Source organism: Antedon mediterranea, chromosome 5, assembly GCF_964355755.1.
Source record: "Antedon mediterranea chromosome 5, ecAntMedi1.1, whole genome shotgun sequence".
Lineage (NCBI taxonomy): Eukaryota > Metazoa > Echinodermata > Crinoidea > Comatulida > Antedonidae > Antedon > Antedon mediterranea.
The window spans coordinates 23,336,942-23,347,640 of record NC_092674.1 but is presented as its reverse complement, the minus strand read 5'-3'; the positions used below and the strand labels follow the sequence as shown (position 1 = coordinate 23,347,640).

At 32.8% G+C, this 10,699-nt stretch overlaps 1 protein-coding gene across 1 annotated transcript; it reads left to right on the top strand.

Moving 5' to 3' along the window:
* The first annotated feature begins 718 nt into the window (after positions 1–718).
* On the top strand, positions 719–8,551 carry LOC140049827 (arylsulfatase A-like). The gene is made up of 5 exons (XM_072094775.1): positions 719–845; positions 5,920–6,175; positions 6,275–6,922; positions 7,164–7,422; positions 7,992–8,551. Exons 1-5 carry the CDS (start codon positions 719–721, stop codon positions 8,451–8,453), a joined length of 1,752 nt encoding a protein of 583 aa, XP_071950876.1. The 3' UTR covers positions 8,454–8,551.
* Positions 8,552–10,699: the final 2,148 nt, after the last annotated feature.

The window sequence follows — 10,699 nt, the reverse complement described above, 5'->3', positions numbered from 1 at the left end:
TGAAATTTTTCCCTGTGTTGTTAATAAATCAGGTAGAATTTTTAATGTGCAATAATACCATTCGATGTAGGAAATCATTTGTCCACAACTCAACATTTCAAAGATAGTTTGTTTTTTATTCCTTCTGTAAACATAACTTTTTTACTAATATAGTTTTAATGTATTGTAGGCCTATTGATATTTTTTAATGTTTTATATATTGTAGGCCATGCTTTAAAGCATCAAGGAAAACAAATTTCACGTTCGCCTTGTTGTGTTCATGACAATAAAGATTTATCTTATCTTATCTTAAGTACATAAAAAATAAAGATTAATTTTAAAAAATACATATAGTTTTAATAATAATGTTAATCACTTCCGTAGACAAGAATAATTTAACTAGATTTAGTTCGTCACTATGACGAATTATATGGTTATATGCATTGATTTAAATAAGGATAATTGATTTTTAAAAGATATATTGATTTATTGATTTTGTCAGAATCTTTTATTATTTATAATGATGTATACAGAGAGATGACAATATGTGTAGTGCGCGCATTTGAGACTATAATTAAGTCTAGTTTCCAAGAGCTACTCACTTTTGAGATGATCTGTCTCAGAAAAATCTTGGGCATAACCAGACTTGACGAGATCAGAAACATCAAAATCACTTTGGGCTGAACGACAATAATTGACAGGATGGCCAAAAAGAGGCTCCGGTATTTTGGTCAATAGGATGCCCTCCACAAGATATCCAAATTTACTCTTGGGCGCAATTGTCCAGGAGGAGGAGGATCTGGAAAGAGGTCATGAAACAGAAGCCATCACAAGTCTCCCAGACGGTCTGGACGGCTTAGGTCAAGGTAGGTCAAGTAACATAGTGGTATTCATTGGCTAGCTAGTGCGCTCACCGCGCTTACAATAGAACTGCGCAACCATTGTTACGTCATCAAATATTCGAAAATAACCAACGACTATTCCAAATTTAAGTCAGAATGAAAAATTCTTTCAATCGATGAACAGTGATTTCAAATTGTGACCGCCTCCGGAATCTTGGCTTCTTTAATCCTAAAAAAATTGCCCAAATAGAATTTAAAATATTACAGATAGTAAACTTTAATATCAATAGTGTCACTTGTCTTGATTTTGTTCACATTTATTGCGATATTGCTATCAGTAAAGCTACAACCAACAACAACAAACGTAGAATAGAAAGAGTGAGACACGAATCTGTCAAATATTTGATTACAAATAAAATATCTCTTACAACAGTAAAGCCGTCCGCAATAGCTTACCTAATAATTAACGCAATTCTTGAGAAATTTGAATTACAAGACTCATTCTATTTTGAGAATAATGATGATAGTTCTTAAACAAATTAAGATAATTTAAAACATAATTTAAGTAACCATTTTACGTTAAGAAGACAAAACAATTTAAGGGATTAGATCCAGTATATAGTTATAGGAATGTTACGACAACTTTGATTAAAGAAAAGTTAAACTAAATAGATTAGTCTAAGATGTGCAATATCTAAGTACTATTTAAGGTAATAAGTACATAAAATAACGTTTTAAAAATGTAGATTACTGCAGCACTTGTACTTAAGAACAACAAAGTAAGATAAGTAATGTGAATTAAAAACAATATTGCTATTGTAACATTATAATGATAAAAAAAGCTCTAAAGAAGATATTAATAATACCAATAATAAATTAAAAATAGATTATTGATAATAATGATAAAAATAAGTAATTTGTTTCATTAATATTCCCGTTATTAAATTAATGTAAGTTTTTAGTTAGTAAGCAATACAAAAATGGAGGAAAAAAACAAAAACAACATTATTTCATTAGTTTGAAAAAAATTGTTAATGATATTTAGTTGATAGTTTTTAGTTAGTTAGTAAGAATAAAAAAAAAATTAAGAGTTTATATTTTAATAATAAATTTTAATTAAAAAATGTTATCGTAAGTTGATTTATAAGAAATAATAATAAAAAAAAAAATAAGATTGTAATTATTAAAATATTTCCCCTTATTAATTTCGTAATAGGTTTTAGGCCTATATTATTGTATAGTAAATGATTAAAATAAGTAATTTGTTCAATAATCTTAACTTATTTAGGTTAATATAAGTTTTAGCTCGACAAGAAAAAACAAAAAACAAAAAAAAACATCCCAGTCTGAAGTCGGAGATGCTACCTCATCGTGGTAGACTGGTGTCAACATCATTGGTAAAACTGGTACCAAGATGGCTAACAGCATCACGCACCTTGTACCATAGTTACAATCGCACACATTTGTGCTGTCACGGATGTAGGCCTCTTATTGAGTGTAGCAATATCAAAAATAATTTGATATATAAAAAGAACGTATTATATTTTGTTGGAAGGATTGTGCATGACAAAAACATTAAATTAATACAAAGATCAGGAGTACAGGTAGGAATTATAAGTAAGTAAGTAAGTTTAAGTAAGATTTAATTCGTCATATATGCATAAATAAAGATAGTTGATTTTAATTGATATATTGATTGATTGATTGATTTTTTTAGAATCTTTAAATATTTTGGATATTATATGATAGGATCTTGCTAACGCAAATACAATGACCAGTTTCACAATCCGATCAAAGATCCCTCTATGTATAATATCATAAACCACATTTGTTACATAATAATAAAGACATAAGTTACTTTTTATCTCAATTTAATTATAAATCATGTGTATAATCTATACACTAAGAAGAAATAAAATTGAACAAATAATACGATAATAAAAAAAATCTTATTTCGTTTCGTTTCCTTAAGTGGGACTCGATCTCGGTACCTTGCGTGCTGATAGATACGAGCACCGACCACCGAGCCATACACTACTGACTAAAAGTTAAAGAAAGATTCCTCCGTGTATTTAGTATGCAGTAACCACTTTGGTGCAGATACAGTAGATTATTGCATACCGCAATGTATTATAATTTTTTAATATAATGACATCTTTAAAGATTTAAAAGTATATACTTTTAACTTTAATATATGAACATTTTAAAGAATAAAGTTAATGTTAAGTTTGTTATTTAGGCCAAAGAAAATGTCGTAGTTCCTTTGATTGTCGAAATTAATGATGACTTAATCAACTTTTTTTCACTTAATTTCATAATAAATTATACATACGATACATACACTTTAAGAAAATGAAATGCAAAATAGGTGTTCCCGAACATTCTGATGATCTATATTAATTTGAAAATATAGCATATTTTCATCATGTTAACTTATACGTGCGTAGCCTGTCACGTTTGACGTGCTCGTATAAAGCAATTTCAAGTTGAAAAGTGAATCAAATATGATTAAAATTGCCTGAAACGTACTCTAATTTCATCAAAAATAAATGTTGATAATGTTGAAAATTTTAAGTACGCGTACGCATGCGTTATATGCGCTACACACGTAATTGTATTGCCATATGATGAAATATGACCAGAAATTTATAAGTACCAAATATTTATTAATTGTGATTCATGCTTATGAAGATATGATTACAAACTTGATTTCGTTAAATCGTGCGTAGACCGCGTAATTTTTTATTGCGCACCGTGAAAACATAACCACATCGATTCCTGGCCATAAGGAATGTACTCTGAAAAATTGACTTAGCTAGATGAAACTGATATCAAGATAATTGACGGACAAAATAGTGCTAAGGAAAGAATAAATAAACAAAGATTCTGACAGAATCAATAAGGTTATATGCACGATAATGCATATAACATAATGTTTTCACACATAACCAAACAAAACCAAACTCACAGTCAATTTGACCATTTTTGCGTTAAATTACAGTTTTTCAGGTAAATAATTGTTTTTTTTATCACATGTTTTGGTGAAAGTAAATACATCAATTGCATTCGAAAATGATGACTGGAATATTAAACATTATGCTGGAAGGATTACATCATGACATGTAAAACATTCATTCGTTCGTACATTTTCTGGGGAAAAGCAGTGTGTCGATTGAGTCTTCGCAGTTATATCAAGAACATCGTCATTATAATTAAGTTTGTACTATTAGGTAACCGACTTGTTTTATGTGCTTTTCATTTTAAAGTCTAGATAGAATGGTAAATGTTCAGTTCAGTTGAAACAAGCAAGCTAGATTGTCTTGGTTGATAAACGTCTAAAAGTCAAAGTGAACTTTGTCTCAAAATATGAACAGATTATTGCATGACGAATTAGTAACTTGAACAAGCACACACAAGGTTGTATATAGTAACTAAATACCACCATACCATAGGCCTACCAGGACTGGCATTATTAATAGTTTTGCTTAAGTAAAGATATAAGAATTGCTTAAAGGTTTTATATCAAAAGCTTATTCTTATCTTAAAGAATATACTTTGACATCTGAGAATTAAATTAAAAATTTACTTAATAATAATTAAAATAATTATTTGAAAACTGAAATAGGTAAAGCATTGACAACAAGAGCAATCAGAAAGTTGTAACCTTCGCTAGGGGTGAAACTAGAAATAAAAAAATCGGGAAAGATCCGTCTTGTTTTGTTGCCACGGCCTAAATAGTAAAATAATAAAAAGTGGTCCAGAATTTGGATCTTGGTCCGGATTGCCTCCAACATATGGAGTCGCCGTGACCAGATGTGTGGTTTAAATTTGGCAAAGATACGTCTTGTTAGTTTTGGCATATGATCCTCAGTAAAATAATAAAATGTGGTCTAGACTTGGGATCCTGGTCCGGATTGCCTCCAAAATTGAATGGAGTCTTACATATATATATATGGGGTTTAAATGTGGTAAAGATTCTTTTTTTTTTGTTTACGTTATCCTGCCGACAAACACAAACACAAATATTTCAGACAAAAGTATAACTTTCTAGGCGGAGATAAACATTGAGAATTTTGTTGCAAACAAGTTTGTTTGATAAATCTGAATCAGATACCGGATTGTAGACGACTCTTACGCAACAATATTAGTACGTAATATAATCTTACTATGATGACAATGAATCCAACGAAAAGTAAATACACGTAGACTTATGATGCGAAAGAGTACCGGTAATATCAGCTCTTCAAACAAAAACGTAGAGTTAAAAATATTAAACTTCATTTATTATGGCCGAAATAAATTTACTACCTCACTAATTAAGTCAAATTTATAATTGAAATGAATAATTATTTTTGGGGGTAGTTATTTACTGTTGACGCATTTGGTAGTACATAACCGAGCGAGAGTTGGAAACGGCCGGACGAGACTCATAGTAAAAGAAAGATAGGAAGAATTTTGATCGTTGGATTCAAATTGGAGTTGACACGTCCTCTTGGTGCTTTCACAATATCGTAGGAATTCTTTCAGTAGTGAAGTTAATGTTTACTTAGAAGACAGTAAGTGGAGTCTTCTGATAGTTTCACTCTTCCCTGGTTTGCTGTGTAGGCCTATACGATGTGTTTCTGAAAGGAATGAAGTTGAGTGTTGTTTTAGGCCTGCTACACCCGTGTTCTGGAAAAGACAACTAAAACGTCGAAACATTTTCAACCATTAATTTCCTTTTGCAAACCCTACTTTACTAGTTTTTTTGCCATGAAAATCAATTATAGGTTGTTTTTTTTCGTTCGGTGAAATTCAATTTAAATATCTACGAAATTATGAACACATAAGTATAACCAGGGAAGAGAGTAATTTCATTCTTCCCTGGTATAACAAAGTAATTAGCTCCGGGAAAGTGTTTTGAGTATTGTTTTGGAGAATGATCGTTACTAATTCGTTTTCTTCATTTGTTCAACAGGATAAATGCATGAGACAATCTCTCAGAATGGCAGCCGTATCTGCAGTTTCTCCATAACCAATCTTCAAATGATCCGTATTTCGGCCTTGGAGATCTTCAACATTAAGCTATAACTGATGTTTTTTTCAAATTTATTTTTAGGTAAATTGGAAGCAAAAAAGATGGCTTCATTGCCGACTTTTCTATTGTTTTTAATTTCACGCATTTGTCGTTGTTATCAAAGCCCTATCATCAATAAGCCAAATTTTATTATTTTTCTTGCTGACGATCTGGGTTTTGGTGATCTCCAATCTTACGGCAATGCCTTATCAGAGACGCCTCGCATACACGAGTTAGTAGAGGACGGGATTAAGTTCACTCAATTCTACAGTGCGTCACCATTATGTAGTCCTGCAAGGTAAGCACATTTACAAGTCATTGATGTAATGCTAACAAAGAAAGTTCATTTGAAGCGCGAACGAAAAAAACATTTCCTCTAAATTTTTTGTTATTACAGAGCCTCCATTTACACTGGAAGATATGCCGTTCGTTCAGGTATATGGCCGACAGCGGAGTCATTGGCACCAGTGTTCAATCAAAATATGACAGGCGGATTACCTCATGCAGAAATTACAATCCCAGAGATGCTGGCTAAGCAAGGTTACAAATCTGCTCTAGTTGGCAAATGGCATCTTGGTGTTGGACGAAACAAGGAGTTTCTTCCTCTACACCATGGGTTTTCGGAATACTTTGGGATACCTCATTCACATGTTGATTGCCCTTGTCTCACGTGTTTCTATCCGAACGACAACTGTGCCCAACCGGACCAATGTGATATGTTTAATGCACCTTGCCAATTGCTAATGGGAGACGAAATCATCGAGCAACCGGTAGATATGACGCTCCTAGCAGCGCGACAGGCAAGAGCAGCACGCAGTTGGATTAGAAAGAACTCGTGCAGTGTTACTCCTTTCTTTCTTATGTACGCATTTTCCCATCCACATGTTCCGCAGTTTTCTGGTAGACAATTTAGAAATTCCACAAAGGGCGGTTCTTACACAGATTCCTTGGCAGAGCTAGATTGGCAAGTAGGAGAGGTGATGGATGAACTTAAGAGAAGTGGAGTGATCGAAAATACATTGGTCATTTTTACGTCAGATAATGGGTAAGTTTTAAAAGCCATACTGTAATTAAGCTTTGCTGCAAACATTATTTAGTGTGATGTTGATTCTTCTTATTAAATAACCGTCTTCTTAGGACATTCTGTAGTGCATCGTTGCACTACCACCATCAACCCGAGGACAGCATCTCCATAATTTCCAGTTCATCAACATTTTCAATTTTGTTGACGATTGATTAACAAATGAATAGCTAGGCCTAACAGACTATCATGGCATTCTTTATAGAGCGGACGTGGATGCAATGGAAGAGGGTGGATTTAGTGGAGTAATGAGGTGTGGTAAACGAACAACATTTGAAGGTGGATCCCGAGTTCCGACCATAGCCTACTGGAAAGGTCAAATATCTAGTAGAATTTCAACAGAGTTGTTAAGTCATTTGGATATCTGGCCAACATTCAGAAGTCTCAGCGGTTCTTTAGCAGAAGAATTTGACGTCACACTTGATGGATTTGACTTTAAAGATGTACTTCTTAAAAATGGAAAGGTTTATTATTTAATATTATTAATCACTGTCAAACTTGGAAGTTTTTGATTTGCGACAAACGAAACGACCAAACTTCGTCAAGCAAATTCATTGTGCACATGCGAAAACAAACTTCGCTCCTCGCTTCGACACAGATTTTATGGTTTCTAGTCCAGTCGTCGGAAATCGAAAGCTTCCTACTCAAAAAAATTGAATTTGGTTTAGAATTACAAATTTACTCCTAAAAGCAAGTTTCCCAAATATGTTGTTCTGTGGATACGCTGCTGTAGTGAACTCTTTATATCTGACGTTACCATATCAATTGTCAAAGGGCAGGCTGGTTAGGGCATGGGAAGGTGAGGAGTTAAAGTTAAAATCACAAGCAAGTCGTAGGTCTATGGATTGACATCATTCTTGCTGATCATGTGGCCGGTTCCGAGTTTTTAAAAGCAGGGGGAATTTGAGGGGATACAGACGGTCTACCTGATAGACTACATCCGCTGGTCTAGCCCAATTGATTGTAATAGTTAAAACAGTCTGAATATCTTTTTTAGAAATGATAAAAAATATATTTTTATTTTTTCTTTCAGTCTCAAAGACATTCCCTGTTATACTACCCGGGCTCTCCTAAACCTCATATAGGAGCGTTTGCCGTTCGTGACATAAAATACAAAGCTCATTTTATGTCAGGATTTGATGGTCAATGCTGTATTTCGTCGCCTACACCGAATGAGACATTCTCTCAACATATTTTATTTGACATTCTTGGTGACCCAGAAGAGCGAAATGATTTGTCCACCAAGTCAGACTTAATACTTGATAAAATGTCAATATTAAAGAAGATTGAATCAGAAAATGTAGAATTTGGAGAAAGCGTTTTAGAAGAAGCGGACGAGAATTTTCAACTCTGTTGCAATCCTGGGTGTGAGCCTTATCCTGGTTGCTGTAAATGTGCCTCTAATTACACCGTCGAAATGTTCCCAATAAACGTAAACTGTGACCTTTTAAATCTGCCATTTCATCAGGATCAAAACGATGCATGCCAAAACTAATTTTACCACTTTTCGTGTCAAAAACACGTGACAGGAAAATATTTAGACATGGTATTAGTATCATTATTTAACAAAAGTTGTAAAATCCGATTTGTCCATTTGGAGAAGTTAGGCCCCTACTGGATCGAGGATGTCATTTTTTATACCCACTGAGTCACATGACTGAAAAGACTGCAATTTTATTTGCAAAGTTCAGAAACATCAACAAAACTAATTTGTAAAGAAGGTGCACTACTTCGGCTTTCAAGTGGGCCGGCAACCAATCTTAAAAATGTCTTTCTAAAGGTCTGTCTACACTACCAAACTTTATGTATCAACAAATTTGATGTGCCCACTTATATGGACACAATGATGTCATATCACTACCATATTTGGGCATATCACTACCATATTTGGGAACATCACACTTTTTTGTCACATCAAGTGACAAGTTTAATAAAGTAGACAGAGATTTAGCAAAACACGAGAAAACGCGTGGTCAAATAAACATTTTTGTTTGAGTCAGTTGTCAGACGTTTTTAACAAGACCAGCAGAGTGACTAAGTTAATGAAATCATTGGAATAAATATTTTATTTACATTTTAGTATGATAATTATTATGTTGTTTAGACGTACTTAGAAACTTTGCAAACACGAGCAAAACGCGCGCTTTGCAAACAAAAGTCCTTTATCTTTTTTGTTGAAAGTTGTTTTCGTGTTTTGCAAATTCAATTAGTTAATCATCGGAATATTGTGAAATATTTTTTTTTAATTGTAAGCCCTGTCTACACTATAAAACTTGATGTGACAAAAAAGTGTGTTGTTCTCAAATATGGTAGTGATATGCCCAAAACATTTGATGTGCCCATGGACATGATGATGTCATATCATGTGTGAGCATATCACTACCATATTTGGGCACATTTTTTGTCAAATTATTTTTAAAGTAGAGCTTTACATTCATAAGGTAATTATTATAGTTTTAGGCCTACTCAATTGTGTTTTTTTTTTCCAAAATAAAGTGAACCTAAACATAAACACAAAACTCAGTTCTTTTTGTATAGATCTTAGGATAAAATAGTGTAGGTCTATGTCTACATTAGTTAGTCACTGTAGAAAGAAGAAAATCCCACTACAGTGTACATGCTTTGTGCGTTGAATAAAAACAGAAAGGGAAAACAGGTAGTTAGGTCTAACGGTTCCGTTTCCTGCAAAGAAAATAACCCTCATTTTTCTTTTAAACTTGTTAAAAATATAAATATTTTCCACAAAATATCCGAGCCATGTAGTGGAAAAGTTTTAACCAATACGGTTCCATAATTTAATACTTACACAAGGTTGTATATAGTAACTAAATACCACCATATCATAGGCTATACTATTTTTTTTTTTTTTTTTTTTTTTTTTTTTTATTTCATTCATGTAGTGGAAAAGTTTTAACCAATACGGTTCCATAATTTAATACTTACACAAGGTTGTATATAGTAACTAAATACCACCATATCATAGGCTATACTATTTTTTTTTTTTTTTTTTTTTTTTTTTTTTATTTCATTCATGTAGTGGAAAAGTTTTAACCAATACGGTTCCATAATTTAATACTTACACAAGGTTGTATATAGTAACTAAATACCACCATATCATAGGCTATACTAGGACTGGCATTATTCATATTTTTGCATAAGTAAAGACATACGAATTTCTTAAATGCTTTATATCATACTAGCTTCTTCTTATCTTAAATAATATACTTTGTCATCTAAGAATTAAATTACAAATTAATGATTTGAAAACTGACATAAGTAAAGCATTGCAATCTTCGCTAGGGGTAAAATAGAAATAACAAGGTTATATACATGGCTGCAGTCGCGTGCTGAAGTTAGTGTTTACCGACCAATCAACCGACCGACCGACAGTGAGCTGTACTGTTTTAGAGTCGCGTTGAGAAGGATCCGTCTTGTTTTGACGTACGGCCTAACTAGTAAAATAATAAACTGTGGCCCATAATTTGGATCTTGGTCCTTATTGCCTAACAACATAATGGAGTCTTTTGTGACCACATATATATCTGTGGTTTGAATGTGGTAAAGATCCTTCTTTTAGATTTTTACGTTATCCTGCTGACAAACACACACACAGATATCTAGGACAAAAATATAACTTCCTAGGCGGAGGTAAATTTGCTAATCAAGACTTTAATCGGATACCGGCTTGTAGTTAGACGACGACGCAACAATAATTATTACGTAAATTATTCTTACTTATGA